Source organism: Megascapheus bottae, chromosome 13 (genome assembly GCF_031878675.1).
Source record: "Megascapheus bottae isolate mThoBot1 chromosome 13, mThoBot2.hap1, whole genome shotgun sequence".
NCBI classification, from domain to species: Eukaryota; Metazoa; Chordata; class Mammalia; order Rodentia; family Geomyidae; genus Megascapheus; species Megascapheus bottae.
In genome coordinates, this window is record NC_143521.1 from 29,174,317 (window position 1) to 29,191,252 (window position 16,936).

At 44.0% G+C, this 16,936-nt stretch overlaps 1 protein-coding gene across 2 annotated transcripts; it reads right to left on the reverse strand.

Moving 5' to 3' along the window:
* Positions 1-8,360: 8,360 nt before the first annotated feature.
* Positions 8,361-14,616, reverse strand: Spink2 (serine peptidase inhibitor Kazal type 2). Of its 2 annotated transcripts, none has more exons than XM_090343533.1 (4): positions 14,464-14,616; positions 12,159-12,208; positions 11,014-11,123; positions 8,361-8,589 (listed from the first exon to the last, which is right to left on the reverse strand). In XM_090343533.1, the coding sequence occupies exons 1-4, from the start codon at positions 14,516-14,518 to the stop codon at positions 8,544-8,546; spliced, it is 261 nt and encodes an 86-aa protein (XP_090199659.1). In that variant the 5' UTR covers positions 14,519-14,616; the 3' UTR covers positions 8,361-8,543. The 2 variants fall into 2 exon arrangements, with proteins under 2 accessions (XP_090199659.1, XP_090199660.1); XM_090343534.1 differs by lacking the exon at positions 14,464-14,616 and adding an exon at positions 14,163-14,382.
* Positions 14,617-16,936: the final 2,320 nt, after the last annotated feature.

The window sequence follows — 16,936 nt, forward strand, 5'->3', positions numbered from 1 at the left end:
ATTCCTCGGTACCTCATACATAGGAGGAAAAAAAAGCCAGAAGTGGTAATGTGGTTCAAGTGGTAGAGCCCTAGCCTTCAGGGAAAAGCCCAAGGACAGTTCAAGCCCCAGGACTGGCAAAAAAAAAAATGAGAAAGAAACAGTGAGGAGCACAAACCTTACAGCGGGACTGGAGGCTGTGCATCTGAGCTGGAATAGGAGTTATTTTATGAGGTCTAAACAAGAGGTCAGAAGTTAATGCAAAAGTCATTGGGTCAAGGGAGGTAAGGGCTTTTCTGTTGGGCCCACTATGAAATGTTTACAGCCAGGCTTAGCTAGATGCCCCTGCTGCAGACAGGCAGCCTGCATTTATCTTTGGTGGCTTGCCGGGTATCCATATGCACCTGGTATCCATATGCACCTGGGAAAACAGGGTGGGAATCAGTCCTTCATATTCCATGGCTGGATACATAGCAAGAATGGGCCTGGAGGGGAGAGGCCATTTCTTTCGTATAGGATCTTTGGATACATAAAAAGAATGGGCTGAGAGGGGAGCTACAGGAGTTATGAGAACAAAGAAGATTCTGGTCAATCATTTGCCTAGTTTTTCTGTTCCTTTGCTTTTTGTAAGCCTCAGTCCTGAGGGCGTAGGCACTCTCTCTGAGCTTCCGTTGCTCAAGGCTAGCACTCTACCAGTTGAACCATACATCCATTTCTGGGGTTTTTGGTTGTTAATGGAAGATAAAAATCTCAAAAAGTCCATGAGATTCACCTCCAATTAACCACCAGAAAACTGGAAGTGGTGCTGTGGCTCAAAGTGATAGAGCATCAGCCTTGAGCTGACGAGCTCAGGGACAGCACCAGACCCAGAGTTCAGGTCCCACAACCGAGAGGAAAAAAAACACAACTCACACTTTCCTGACCAGGCTAGCTTTGAACCTCAATACTTCAGATCTCTCTCCTGACTGAGTAGCTAGGATTACAGGTCTGAGCCTCCAGAGTCCAGCCTGCCTGGTTTATACGATATCCATAATACCTCTCTGAAATAGAGATAGATGCTCAATCAATAAATTAGTCTATTTGCACAAGATTCGGATTCCAGGACATCCATGGCAAGTTCTGATTCAAAACGTTATGTTAAGTCAGGCACCAGTGGCTTATGTCGATAGTCTTAGATACCAAAGAAGCTGAGATCCCAGGATTGTAGTACCAAGACCAAAGAAGCTGATATCCCAAGATTGTAGTACAAAGCCAGCTCGGGCAGGAAAGTTCCAATTAACCACCAAAATATCAGAAATAGAGCTGTGGCTCTAGTGATAGAGCTCAAGTCTTGAGTGAAAACGCTAAAGAATTGTTTCTATACCCTGAGTTTAGGCCTCAGAAAAAGAAAAAAAATTAATTAAAATGAAATAAGAATCACATTATAGGCTGGGAGTTTGGCCTAGTGGTAGAGTGCTTGCCTAGCATCCACAAAGACCTTGGTACCACATACATAGAAAAAAGCTGGAAGTGGTGCTGAGGCTCAAGTGGTAGAGCTCTACCCTTGAGAAAGTCCAAGGACAGTGCTCAGGCCCTGAGTTCAAGCCAGGACTGGTTAAAAAAAAAAAAAAAAAGAATCACATTATAGCCAGACTTGGTGGCTCATGCCTGCAATCCTAGCTACTCAAGAGGCTGGGATCTGAGAATCCCGGTTCAAAGCCAGCCAGGGCACTAAAGACCTTGAGACTCTTATCTCCAGCTAAACACTAGAAAACTGGAAGTGGCGTTGTGGCTCAAGGATAGAGCGGTATCCTTGAGCTGAAGAGCTCAGGGACAATGCCCAGGCCCTGGGGTAGGGTGGTAGCCTTGAGCTGAAGAGCTCAGGGAAAACACCCAAGCCCAGAGTTCAAGCCCCATGACCGACAGAAAAAAAAAAAAAAGAAAAAAGAAAAAAAATCACATTATCAGGCTGTGAGTGTCACCTAGTGCTAGAGTGCTTGCCTAAATGCACAAAGCCCTAGGTTCAATTCCTTGGTACCACAAACAAAGAAAAAACTGGAAGTGGTGCTGTGGCTCAAGTGGTAGAGTGCTAGCCTTGAGAAAGCTCAAGGACAGTACCCAGGCCCTGAGTTCAAGCAGCAGGACTGGCAAAAAAAAGTTGTATTATCAAGCCCACTTGAAATCTACTGAATCAGAAACTGGAGATGAGGCACAGCGTCTGCCTTTAGAGTGTGTGTGTGTGTGTGTGTGTGTGTGTGTGTGTGTGTGTGTGTGTGTGTGTGTTAGTATGTGGGTTTGAACTTGGAGTTTTAAGTTCTTGTTCTGGTTTTTTTTTGTGTGAAACACTCCCACTGGAGCTATAGCCCTATTTCACAAAAGTAATATGGGCCAACTTGTAGGGAGGAAACAAATTCTAGGTAATTCTACAATTTTTTTGGGTGCTACTGGGATTTAAACTCAGGTCCTCACACTTTCTTGGTGTTGTTACACAATGTCTAAAGCAATGCATGGAACATTGTATTTCAGGACTAAAGACTGAGGGAAAGGTGGAGGCAAAAGAGTGAGAAGCAAAGCTGGAGGCCTCAAAACCCTTATGATTTTTCCTCTGTTGTTGCTGTGTCTGACTTTGGTACCTGGTATATTGTTTATATATGTATTTGTTTATTTGAATCAGGGAAGGGAAGGGTAAAAACAAGATGAGGAAACAAGGACAATATGTTGAAAATGAACTTTACAACTTGGGAGGGGATAAACGGAGGGAAAGTGGGAGAAAAACATGGGAAGGGGTAACAATGTTCAAGAAGTAATGTACTCACTACCTTATCAATATAACTGTAATCCCTCTATACATTACCCTAATAATAAAATAAAAAATTAAGAAAAACAACAACAAAAAACCCTTCCCCTCCATGTATAGCTCTCAGGCCTAAGGGTCAGCTCTGGGGCTGGGATTGAGCCTTCCACCTCATGGCTTATTAGTTCCCTGCTTTCCCAACTGCAGTCTAAGAGCCTTTGCCTGTCCCATTACCCATCTTTCACCCTGATCCCTGGCCTAGGTTTTATTTACCAAATCCAAAACATAGGGCTTTTGAAGCAGTTATAAGTGATTTTGTTGTTGGTGGTGGTGGTTCTGGAGCTTGAACTCTGGATCTGAGTGCTGTCCCAGAGCTCTTTTGCTCAAGGCTAGAGCTCTGTCACTTGAGCCACAGCTCCACTTCCGCAAAGACTTTATTTTTAATTTAATTTTATTGTCAGTCAAGTACAGAGGGGTTACAGTTACAGTTACATACATAAGGTAGTAAGCACATTTCTTGTCAAACATTGTAACTCTCCCTGGTTTTTCTCCCACTTTCTCTCTCTCCCAGTACCTCTCGCAAGTGAAATTTGATTCTAGCTTAGGAATGGCTCAGGCGAGCAGAACCTGGTTACTGGGGAGCCACTGCCCCCTGGTGTCTGCACTGCCAATTATTCCATGAGGGGACATGCATTGGGTCACCAAGGGTACACAATGTTATTACTGGCTCTTGAATTGTTAGACTAATAAAATTTCCCTTATCTCATGAAGTTTTCAATTACAATCTTTCTTTTTATCTCAGTTCTTAGAAAGGCATTGTTTATGTTAATTGACAATACATTATCCTGGGAAAATTTGGAGCAGTTATTGAATCTCATTGTTATATTTTTACCCCAAACCTATTTTTACTTTTAAATGGAAAAATGTCACAAGATCCATGTAATCTAATTTTATCATATAATACAAGCATGCTTTTCTTTCTTTTCTTTTCTTTTATCATTTGTGGGTCTTGAACTCTAGGCCTGGGCACTGTCCCTGAGCTCTTCAGTTTAAGGCTACCGCCCTACTTCTGGAGCCATAGTGCCACTTCCAGTTTTCCAATAAACTGGAGATAAGAGTCTTACGGACTTTAGTGCCTGGGCTGGCTTTGAACCTCAGTCCTCAGATCTCATCATCCTGAGTAGTTAGGATTACAAGCATGAGCCATCATGCCCAGCAAGCATGCTTTTCTTTACAATAAGAAAATCAACTGCTAACATATATGCAACTTTTGCCTTTTTCTCTTTTTTTTTTTTTTTTTGCCAGTCCTGTGGCTTGAGCTCAGGGCCTGAGCGTTGCCCTTGGGCTTTCTCAAGGCTAGCACTCTACCACTTGAGCCACAGCACCACTTCTGGCTTTTTCTATGTATGTGGAGTGCTGAGGAATCAAACCCTGGTCTTTGTGCATGCTAGGCAAGCACTCTTACCACTAGGCCAAACTCCCAGCCCCTACCTTTTTCTCTTAAAAAGAACAGAAAGCATGGCCAGGCAAGGGTGGTTCATGACTGTAATCCTAGCTACTCAAGAGGCTGATAATTCAGGATAACTGCTAGCCCAAGCAGAAAAGGTGGAGACACTCTTACTTCCACGTGTGTGTGTGTGTGTGTGTGTGGTGTGTGGTAGGTATATGTACCCAAGCAGAACTTCCAGGACTTTCCTTTGTATTCTCTGAAGAGACCTGTGTGTATGTGTTTGTTTCATGAAGGATAATACTTTATGGGTGGTGGTACATGCTTGTAATCTGTTTTTAGGACGCTGAGGCAGGAGGATCATGAGTTTGAGGGCAGCTGACAGTATACAGTGAGACCTTATTTTTTTTTAAAGAATGCTCCCATATAGCAAAGTGTGGGCCCTTTCCTTTGAGGCTTCTGACCTAGGAGACCTCCCATGAAGCACCTGCGGGGCGTGTATACCTGAGGACTGCAGATTTGAATCTAACTATGCTGTCTGTGTTGTTGCCTGAAGTTCAGTCTCCTGTGAAAATGTCCTTGCTTTCCTAAATGTCCTTGCTGGCCACAGAGTACAGAAGCCATCAGAACAGAACTGGCCTCAGCTCAGTCCTCCACAGATACTGAGACCTTATCTCAGAGAAACAACAAAAAGTGCCTCCTCCAGCAAAGATGTAAACAACAACAAAGAGATAGAAATCAGTTCTTGTTGTCCAAAGGGGTTTCAATTTCATGCCAGATTATGAGCATTTTGCATCTTTACATCTTGATCAGTGTGACCTCTTCCGTCGGTTTCTCTATCCTTCTCCAAATTAGTTTTTTTTTTTCCATGACTCGGACTGGAACACACTGACACTTGTGTTTGTTCATTGGTTGGTGCTCTACTACCTGAACCAAGTCTCCAATCCCCAAAATTGATTTTTAAGTTTGCCCTCAGTACTGTCCAAAATCATTCAGGCATTTGTTGTTGGTTTCCTTCAGTGCAACAAAGAGAGAAAATGAGATGCAATGGCAGACAAGAGCCAAAGCCTTTTTTTCCTTGGTGGTAGGTAGTATCTTGTGATATGTTGAGGCATCCTGCATGTTCTCAGAGAAGGAAGGCCTTTCATAGGGCTAGTGGTTTTCTTGTCATTATTTTATGAGCCTCCTGGGCTACTTTTTCATGTGACGAATGTGTGCTGTGCTAGACCCTGTCCAAGGCCCTAAAGATACCATGATAGAACCTCTGTGCAGAACTCCCCATGGACTGCTGGATACAGACTTCACCATGTACTTCAGGTAAATCACTTCATGGTTCTTTAATAATGAAAATACTTCCAAAAGGAAAGAGGCTAGCTATAAGCCAGGCAGGTGTGGATTCTGTCTGTAATCCTAGCTATTCAGGAGGCTATGATCTGAGAATCCAGGTTCAAAGACAAGACTGGGCAGGAAAGTCTGTGAGATTCGTATCTCCATTTAACCACCAAGAGCCAGAAGCAGTTGTGGCTAAAATGGTAGAGTGCTTGCGTTGAGTGATTAGCTAGAGGACATTGCCCTGAGTAATTGCACCAAAAATTTTAAAAGGATGAGTACAAATCTGAGTTGCAGTATGTCTGACTGAGCAGATGGAATGCTGCTGCTCCTATCACCCAGTGGGGGAGCAGAAAAGAGCTGAGGTTTGTTTACTGGAGAGCATGTGATTGCATACATTACTGTTATGAAGAAAGCTGGCACTATTCCAGCTGTGTGATAAACTTCTATGGAATGTTCATACAAATAAAAAGGATGGGTGTGCAGAGAAGGCATCCAACATTATTTAGTGAGGGAAAAATGATCCGTGTTAGCATAGGATGCTATGCTATTCTTTAAAAAAAAAAAAAATTGAAGTCCAGTGTGGTGGCTCACGCCTGTAATCCTAGCTACTCAGGAGGCTGAGATCTGAGGATCGCAGTTCAAAGCCAGCCAGGCACTAAAATGTCTGTGAGACTCTTATCTCCAATCAATCACCAGAAAACCCGAAGTGGCAACGCCCAGGCCCAGGAGTAGGGGGGTAGCCTTGAGCTGAAGAGCTTGGGGACAGTACCCAGGCCCAGAGTTTAAGTCCCATGACTGACCAAAAAAAAAATGAATAGAAGATTGGGGTAAAGATCAATAGCAGAATTTGGGTTAAGTATGTTCAAGGCCTTGGATTCAATTATTACCATAAAACAAAAACAAAAACAAAATTCTGAAAAAAAACAGCGCCACCTCAAAATATTTTGACATGAAAAATAAATCCAAAAGATGGAGAAGAATGGAAGGGGTGACACTGACCAAGATGCACTGCATTCATATTCTGACTTGAGGGATTAAAAACCCCGTTTACAACTACTTAAAATATAAATTATAAAGCAATGAAATCCAATATTTAAGAATAAAAGAAATTTTACAGGATAGGTTGTATGTTTGCAAGTGTCCATACGTGTGTGTGTATGTGTGTGTGTGTGTTTGTGTGAGAAAGAGAGAGAGAGAGAGAGAGAGAGAGAGAGAGAGAGAGAGAGAGAGAGAGAGAGAGAGAGAAAATAGAAACAAAGTGAGTCAGAGATACAGAAAGTCTTACACAGGGAGTGATGGCCAAGACTTTTAATTTGATATGCTTCTATAGAGAAATAGATTTTTTAATTTCCACAAATCATAGACTAGATTTTATTTTTTAAACTTTTAAGGCAAAAATTATTACAGGACAAGTGTTGAGGCATATTTATGTGATTTAACTTCCTACTTCAGTTGGGTGTGGTAGTACATGCCTTTAATCTCAGCACTTGGGAAGTTGAGAGGGAAGGATTGCAAGTTTGAGACCATCTTGGACTATGTAATAAGACAATGAATAGTAATTTCCCATTTCATTGCCTCTGAGGACTGGAAATTTGGAGACAAAGACTTCAGATTTGGGGATCTGTTTTATTTGTACAGATACTAGGGCTTGATCTCAGTAACTTGCACTCTTAGCATTTTTACCCAAGGATGATGCTGAATGGCTTGAGCCACATCTCCACCTCTTGTTGGTTAATTAGAAATAGGAGTCTCCGGGACTTTTCTGCCCCAGCTAGCTTTGACCCATAATACTCAGATTCCATGAGTAGCTAGGATTACAGGCATGAGCAACCAGTTTTAGAAGTATTCTATAATCTTAGACAAATCTGTTTTTGCCTTTGTGAGTCTATACTCTTTTCAAAGAGGAGTTCTTAGAGAATGCCTGGAGCCTTATATAATTATAATCCTTCTGCGTATTACCTTTATACATACATTTTCAAAAGGAAAAACTTTTTTTAAAAAAGCAGCTGCTACATGTCTGTAATCCTTGCAGCAGGAGGCTAAGATCCGAGAATCATAGTTAGAAGCCAGCCCTGGTTGGAAAGTCTATGAGAGTCTTATCTCCAATAAACTATCAAAAAAAATGGAAGTAGAACTGTGGTAGAAAACAAACCTTGGGCAAAAAGGCTAAGGAACTGTTCCAGTCCCTGAGATCAAGCCCCAGTAATGGAGAAAAAGCAAGCGGAACTAGTGCTGGAATTGTGGTTCCATGTAAAACACGTATCCCAGCACTACTCTAGTTCCTTTATCTACTAGCTTATCATCAGTTCTCTGTATAGTTCAGTTCTTCAGTTTTCCACTCTAAACTCATCTTTGGGTCACTTCCTTATTGAAGGCACCTACGTCACATAAAATTTGCATTACATGAATTTATTTTCTTTCTTCCTGTTGACCAGTACAATGATCATTTAATTTTCAGGCCCTGTGGAAAATGGCATGGAGGTCAAGTCTGCTCCCCTATATGGGAATAGCATTTTCAACAGAAAACAACTATAACTGGATTTAATTTTGATTTGTGTGCGTCAGTACTGGGGGCTTAAACTCAATGCCTGGGTGTTGTCTCTTAGCTTTTTGGCTCAAAGATGGTATGCTACCACTTGAGCCTCAGCTCCACTTCTGGCTTTTTGGTAGTTAACTGGAGATAGCAGTCTCACGGACTTTCAGTCCTAGGCTGGTTTCTACCTTCAATCTGCAGATTTTAGCTTCCTAAATAGCTGTATTACAGGCAGTGCCTGGCTTAATTTTGATTTTACTCCAATTAAATAAAGCAATGAGCTAAAGGGAAGAAGCTAAAAAAAAGGATTTGTTTTTAATTATCCATCACTACACCTGTCTGTCTTTCACACCTCCTTCTAGAAGAGGTGGGTTAACAATCTTATACAAAGACATATAGGAAAAGATTAATTCAGGGAATAGATTTGTGGGTTGTGGGAGAAGATGGTCTCTCCACCCTGTCTTCTGAAACTGCCTCCTTCAGCACGGTTCATTGCGGATGATTTTAATATCATGACCATCCTCCCTACAAACAGAACAAGCAGAAAAATGATATCACCTACCAGACAGATACCATCTTGTTATCTGTATCAGGTTACTTCTAGGCTATAATTACTTATTTTAAAAAAAATTTTGTTTGCTGGTCCTGGGGCTTGAACTCAGGGCCTGGGTGTTGTCCTTGGGCTTTTTCAAGGCTGAAGCTCTACCACTTGAACTATAGCACTATTTCTGGCCTTTCGTCTACATATGTGGTACTGAGGAATTGAACCTGGGCCTTCATGCATGCTAGGCAAGCATCTACCACTAGACCACTCTCCCCACCCCACTTAATCCTGTTTTTAAGAAATATCTAGCCAGGTACCAGTGGTTCACGTCTGTAATCCTAGTTACTCAGGAGGCTGAGGACTGCGGTTTCAAAGCCAACCCAGGGAAGAAAGTCAATGAAGACTCTTTTCTCTAATATTCAGAAAATGCAAAACATGGTGCTGTGGCTAAAATGGTAGAGCACTAGCCCTAAGTACAAAGAAGCTCAGGGACAGTGCACAGGCCCTGAGTTCAAGCCCCGGGATTGGCAAAAAAAAAAAAAAAAAAAGTGGGGGGGGGAGGAGAAGAGAAATATCTAAGAATATCACCAATATCTAGAATATCTAAATATCTAAGAATATCACTGCCCCAATATATCATGTTTTTCCAAGCCCTAAAGCACAGGACCTGGTCTCCTAAGTGTGTTGAGATTTCGGTCAGGGCTGGGAATGTGGCTTAGCGGTAGAGTGCTTGCTTAGCATTCATGAAGTCCTGGGTTTCTCAGAACCACATGAACAGAAAAAGCCAGAAGTGGTGTTGTAGCTTCAGTGGTAGAGTGCTAGCCAGCCTTGAGTAAAAGAAGCACTGGAAGAATGCCTAGGCCCTGAGATGGGCAAGAAAAAAACAAATGATTTGGATCAGAGAATGGACCATGCAGTGGCAAGCAGCTAGATGAGGAACACCAGTAGCACATGCTCAGTGCTGAGCACCCCACTATGTGCGCCTTAGTAAGTCTAGGTTCTTCACTGCTGTTATTGTAGAGGCTATGTAGGTCTGCCCACATCCCTTCTAACTTGGGTTCTTTATTTATTGTCAGTGCCGAGGCTTAAACTCTGGGTCTGGGAACTGTTTAGCTTGTTTTCCACTTGAGGCTGGAGGTCTATCACTTGAGCCACAACTCCACTTGTGGTTTTTGGTTGGTTAATCAGAGAAAAGAATCTCATGAGTTTTTCTGCCTAGATGGCTTTGAACCAAGACCTCTGACCTGAGCCTCCTGAGTACCTAGGATTATAGATGTAGGCCACCGGTACCCAGTTTCCATCCTCTAAATTTAAAAGAAAATGTAATCTTCCATAGAATTTAACTCTCCAATGTTGTTTTAATTTGTGTGAGTGTAGATATCTAGTGCTATAGATTGAACCCAGGGCCTAAAACATGCAAGACAAATGCTCTACCACTGAGATACATTCCCCAGCCTTTCTTCTCTCTTCTCCCTCCCTTCCCCTTCCTCTTCTTTTCTTTCCTCCCTAGCACACACACTTACTGCCTCTCATTTTCCATTGATAATAGTATCTCATTATGTTACCTATGTTAGTTCAGACTGGATTCAAACTCAAGAACCTCCTTCCTTAGCCATCTTCCTCAGAAGATGAGATTCCATCTTCTGGATGGAATTCATTGGGATTCCAAGCATGTGCCACCAGATGCTTTTACCTAGGGCTTTTGGCAGTCCTAGGGTTTGAACTCAACTCCTTCTGCTTACTAAGAAGTTGCTCTACCACTTGAGCCATTCCTCAACCTTAAATATACTCTCAATCGAAGAAAACTGTGCTTTCATAGATAGCAAATTGTCTAAATTACCTGGTCCTGGTTGGTGAATCACACATTTCACTGTCTTAGACTTGGAAACACATCTTCTTAAATGCACTCTGAAGACTGAGAAGAACTACTTGTGTTACATGAGATTCTGATATATGAGAAGAATCCTTTTTATGGAAAGTGATCTTTCCAAGAAAGAAATGAAGAAAACCTGTGGCTCAAGTGAAAGAACACTTGGCTAGTGAGCAAGAAGGCATGTGTCTAAATTTCAGGCCACCAAAAATACAAAAAAGAGCAAAGAAAACTTACCTAGTCTTCAGCTTTAAAATGTTACCAAACTGGGTGCTGGTGCCTCATACCTGTAATCCAGGTGGCTAACATCTGAAGATCTCAGTTCAAAGTCAGCTCAGGCAGACAAACCTAAAAGACTCTATCTCCTATTATCTAGCAAAAAGCCTTAAGCAGAGGTGTGACTCCAGTGCTAGAGCACCAGCTTTGAACAACAACAACAACAAAAGCACCAAATGAAAGCACGAAATCCTGAGTTCAAGCCCTATTACTGACACAGAAATATATTGAGATAGATTTAGAGATAAAATCATGTTACCAGATTTTCAAGCACAGTGTACATTCATTGGCATAAGTGGCCATGTCACTTCCACAGACGGGGTTAAGGTCCCTGGGACATCCTGGCAGCCTATACTGAGCACAATTTGGCTAGAAAAGAGAAAAGGATAGCATGATTAAAGAGTGACCTGAAGATGTATACCAGTGGCTCATGTTACAACCCTAGCTAACATAGGAGGCTGAGAACTGAGGATTATGGTTCAAAGCCAGCCTGAGCAAGAAAGTCTATCAGACTCATCTCTAATTAACCACCAACACGCCAGATGTGGAGCTGTGGCTCAAATGGTAGAGCACTAGCCTTGAGTGAAAAAGCTCAAGGACAGCATTCAGGCCCAAGTTCAAACCATTATTAACAAATACATACACATACACACAAAAAGTAAAAAAGAGAACATCTCTTCCTGTCTCTAGTTTGAGTTGTAATTTCTGAAGGGTACAATATGCAATAAGTGCTCAGTGATTACTGGTGGATTTCAAAGAAAATCAACATTATAAAAAAAATTCTTCTGGTAGTGGAGGCATGAGGTGTGGCTCAAATGTTAAGACTGTAGGATCTGACTTCAAGACCCCATATACCCTCATTCTCTCTCTAGTGACAAGTCACTAGAACAATATAAGTTCTTTCTTTCTTTCTTTCTTTCTTTTTTCTTTCTTTCGCCAGTCCTGGGATGAGCTCAGGACCTGAGCACTCCTTGGACTTTCTCAAGGCTAGAACTCTACCACGTGAGCCTCACCACCACTTATGGCTTTTTTCTATGTATGTGGTACCAAGGAATCGAACCCTGGTCTTTGTACATGCTAGGCAAGAACTGTATCACTAGGCCAAACTCCCAGCCCAGTTTCTTTCTTTCTTTTTTTCTTTTCTTTTCTTCTTTTGTCAGTCATGGTGCTTGAACTCTGGGCCTAGACATTGTTCCTGAGCTCTTCAACTCAAGGCTACTGCCTTATCTCTTGAGCCACAGCACCATTTCTGGTTTTCTGGTGGTAAACTGGAGATAAGAGGCTCACAGATTTTTTTAGGGCCTGGGCTGGCTTTGAACCACAATCTTCAGATCTCAGTTTCCTGAGTAGCTAGGATTACAGGTGTGAGCCACGGCACCCGGCTACCAGTGGTTTCTGACTTACCGTTCTATATTCTATAGGTGGGTTAGGACGAAATACAGGCTGCATAAAGGCTGCAAGGTAAAAAAAAAAATGTACCTCATGAATTGTTCTGATAAACGTTTTCAGAAAATGAGATTCCTAGCTTATCTGTATATTCTTTTCCTAAAAAATACACATAACAGGAACAGGTATGTAAATATGCTCCCAACTGTAGTATCAGCCCCAGAATGAGTTCACTTTATCCACCAGAATACTCTCATTTATGCATGTGTTCTTTTCCTTTTAATTGTACTGTTTTTCCCAGCCCACTTCCCTTGGGAGGGAACCCAAGAACATCTTTAGAGCGCCAGGCAAGGTTTCCACGCTCCTCTGCTTATCTTTCCATGAGAGTGGACGAACATTCGGAACAGCAAGAAATTCAACCACACAAACTAATGTCAGCACCATCTAGATTATACCAAAGGCCACCATCCAGCCCCACGTCACACCTCAGCATGTACACCCTGAAGCTCAGGCTGCTGGGTTGGGCTTTGGTGTGCGTGTGTGCATGTGTGTGTGTGTGTGTGTGTGTGTGTGTGTGTGCCAGTCCTGGAGCTTGAACTATTTTTTAAACTATTTTTTTTGTGTTTGTGCTGGTTCTGGGTGCTGACCCTGAAGTTTGTTTTGCTCAAGGCTAACACTCACTTTACCACTTGAACCATAGCTTCACTTCTTGCCTTTTTGGTAGTTTTTGTTTTTTTGTTTTTTTGTTTTTTAGAGATAAAAGAGTCCCATGGACTTTCCTTCTGCTGGCTATCTTTGAACCTCGATCCTCAGATCTCAGCCTCCTGAGTAGCTAGAATTACAGATGTGAGCCCAGCTATGGGCTTTCTTTTTGTGTGTGTTTTGGTACTGTGCACAAAACTTTGATTTTCCAGGTCTCAGCCTCCTAAGTAAATACAATTACACGTGTAAGCCAACAGTATTTGGCTGGGCTTTCCTTTAATAGCCTGTTCTCACTAGGCACTGTTCTCACTGCCAATAATCCTAGTTGCCCGGAAGGCTGAGACCTTGAAGGATCACAATTCAAAGACAGCCTGAGCAGAAAACTTTTGAGACTGTCTCCAATTAACCAGAAAAATGCTGGACCAGAACTGTGTCATAAATGGTAGCAGCCATCCGTAAGCAAGGAAGGTAAGCAAGAGCATGAGACTGTGACTGCAAGCCCCAAAACACACCTTCCCCTTGGCTGTAAGACTATTTCCTGAAGCAACTGCATAACACCCTCATTTTGTCAGGCAAAACCAGTAAACCTGGGGGTCAGGAGTTTGGCCTAGTGGTAGAGTGCTTGCTTAGCATGCACGAAGACCTGGGTTTGATTCCTTGGTACCACATACATAGAATACAAACCAGAAGTGGTGCTGTGGCTCATGTAATAGATGTGCTTACCTTGAGGAAAGCCCAACAGTGCTCAAGCCCAGAGTTCAAGCCCCAGGACTGGCAAAACAAAAACAAAAAACTAGTAAACTTTAATTTAGCTTTCATTATTTGTGGATTGGCACTGAAATCAGGTTACCAAACTTTCATAAAGACACCCCATTTCTTTTCCCCTGAGCTTCAAGGCTAGCACTCTACGACTGGAGCCACAGCACCACTTCCAGCCTTTTCTGTTTATGTGGTACTGAGGAATCAAACCCAAGGCATCATGTAGGCTAGGTGAGCACTCTACCACTAAGCCATATTCCCAGGCACTGGGACTTCTTAACAGGCACATGAGAAGAACATTCGGTTTACTCTTACTTTGAAGGACTCAGAAGCCAAGTTACAAAAATAGAGTAAATTCTTATGGGTTTCCAGTAAGTCTTTTCCTCTGCAGATAAAAAATAAACACAAAGCTTAACAGCAGGGCTTATAAATGTGGCTCCAATGGTAGATGCCAGGATGCCAGCTATGCGGGGACAGATGAGCCAAGTGAGAGTGCAGGTGTCAGTGTCACCGGTGTGAAGTCCTTTCTCACAAGATTCCCAGCTCCTAATGCCAGCTGACCTCTTAGACAGCGTCCAGCCCAGCACCGGATCACTTGCATTAAGGCAACCAGAGCAGACAGCGAATGCCACCCAAAAGGAACTGGCAGCGAACTCCAAGCAAGATGCCTAGCTTCTCTGCCCCGGCTCCCCACTTCGCGTTGCCGACCCTATAGGGCCAGGGGGAACCGCCAGTAACGGGCGTTCTGTACAGTCGCCAGGGCTGTCCAGAGCTCGGCTGTGCCACGCAACCGAGGTCTGGTGAGCCCCTTAGGGGGCTCCTTGGTGGAGTTCCCGTCTCCAGGCCTCGTAATGCGCATTACCGGTCAATTCCCCCGTCAGCAGCAACAGCATCAGGCGCAGCACCGGCCTCGCCATCCCGGCTGCCCGGCCGCCCCTCAGGACCGCTTCTGCGCGCGAGGGGACGCGGCAGCACCGCGCCCGGGCGCGCGGGGTCGGGACGGCACCGAGTCCAGGGGACGGGGAAGACGCGCGGGGTCGGGACGGCACCGAGCCTGGGGGACAGGACGGGCGCGCGGGGAAGCGACCGCACCGTGCCCAGGGGACGGGGAGGACGCGCGGGGTCGGGACGGCGTGCGAGGAACGGGACGGTACCACGCCGAGGGGAGGACGCGCGTCGTGGGTGGTGGGCTGGGGGTGGGGGAGGAACGGCGGAGGAGCAAGTAGGGGGAGAGGGAGTGGACCGAAGGGCAGGAGGGTGGGTGGGGCTCTGAAGAGAAAAAGGGAGCGGGAGCCGAGGGGGCGGGGCACCCCCGCTCCACAATTCCACCTCCCTGCTCCCCGGCTGCAGGACGGCGGACAGCAAGGCAGAGGCGCCTCTCCCCGGCAAACGAAGACGGCGAAGATCAGTTTCTAGATTCAAGGAAAAGCAGGCGGCGGGTGGGAGCCGGAAACAACTTCTGCCATTAGGCCCCACCGGACGAGGGATCGTCGTCGCGAGGCCTAAGTTTCAGTCCCTCCCCCGTAACTGACTTCCAGACGAGCCAATCAGCGGGGCCCCGGAGCCGGGCCCCGCCCCTTGCTCCTCCCCAAAGCCTCTAGGGTCTTCTCCCTCTCTCGACCTTGGTCTGGACAGTCAGAGGCTTCTTCTCTAAACTTGCTGGTCCTAAAAATCGCTTCTAGATCGTCTCCACTCGAATTCTGAACACTTCTTTTTTTTTAACAGTACCGGAAGTGGAGGCGTGGCTCAATTGGAAGACACATCCCCCCGCCCCCTCCACCTCCAAGCTTAAACAGAAAATGCTATTGACTACAATTCTGAGATGGAAAAGGACTCAGTTTGGGGAAAAAACTGGTAGCTGGAGACTCCAGCCTCCCAGGCCAATGACTTTTCATAATTTCTATGGAAAATCTTTCCTTCCTTCCCCCCAGCAGTACTGAGGTTTGAACTGAAATCTTCAAGCTTCCTAGGGAGACACTCTACCACTTCATCTCACATAGATGTATCTGATCATTTGGCACAGGATCTTGCTTGTAGCCTACCTTGGCCTCCAATTCGAGATCCATGCACCATCATGTCAGACTATACACACACACACATTCGGTCATGAGGCTTGAACTGTGGAAACAATATTGTAAATTAACTTTTTAATGGATTTCTCTTTTGTCTTTTTTGGTACTGGGGATTGAACCCAGGACCTTGTGCTGTGAGGCAAGCGCTTTGTCTCTGAGCTACATCCAGCCCTTAAGTTAACTTTTAACTAAGTAATGGAAATTTTTGTGGCTAGGAAAGCTTTCAGAGACCTGGGTCTTCTCTGGCATATGAAGTGACTTGGAGAGGGGACTAGAACTACTTCCTGGAAATATGGACATCGGAAAAAGGCCCCAAGTTTTAAAGGCAAGCAATCTTTCACCACCAGGATGGACATGTTGTACCTCAACTTTTAAATAACATAAACCTTGAAGTCACACCAACGTTTAAAACAACATTAACGTGTAGCATTAACGTGGTTTAAATAAAATTAAACTCTTTTCTAAGCAACCAAGAAGGGGGGAAGGGGTTAGTCTGGTGCCCACAGCTCAAGCTTGTGATCCTAGCCTTTCAGGAGGCTAAGATCTGAGGATCCGCGGTTCCAAGGAAAGTTCTTGAGACTGTAATCTCCAATTAAACACCTAAAGCCCAAAGTGGGGCTGTGGCTCATGTAGTAAAGTGATAGTCTTGAGTTTAAAACAAAAACAAAAAAAGCTCAGGGACAGCATCCTAGTTCTGAGTTCAAGCCTCTGGACCAGAATAATTTATATGTATATATATATATACATATATATATATATATATTCTCTTCTTTTTTTTTTTTTGCTGGTCTGGAGGCTTGAATTCAGGGATTGGTTGTTGTCCCTGAGATTCTTCGTGCTCAAGGCTAGCACTCCACCACTTGAGCCACAGCTCCACGTCAGACTTTTTTAGTGGTTAATTGGAGATAAAGTTTCATAGACATTGCTTCCCTGGCCTGGCTTGGAACCACAATCCTCAGATCTCAGCCCTCTCAGTAGCTAAAATAACAGGTAATGAGTCACTGGCGCCAGTTTTTCTTTTTTTTTGTTCCAGTCATAACACTTGAACTCAGAGCTTGGGTGTTGTCTGAGATTTTTATTTCCCCTTAAATCTAGCTGGCACTCTACTACTTCAACCATAGCTCCACTTAAAGCTCTTCGGCTTTTTGGAGATAAAGGTTTACAGGACTTTTCAGCTGGGTCTAGCCTTAAAAAGCACGATTCTAGATCTCAATCTCCTCAGTAGCTACAATTACAGGCGTGACCCACCAGCACCGGTTCTTT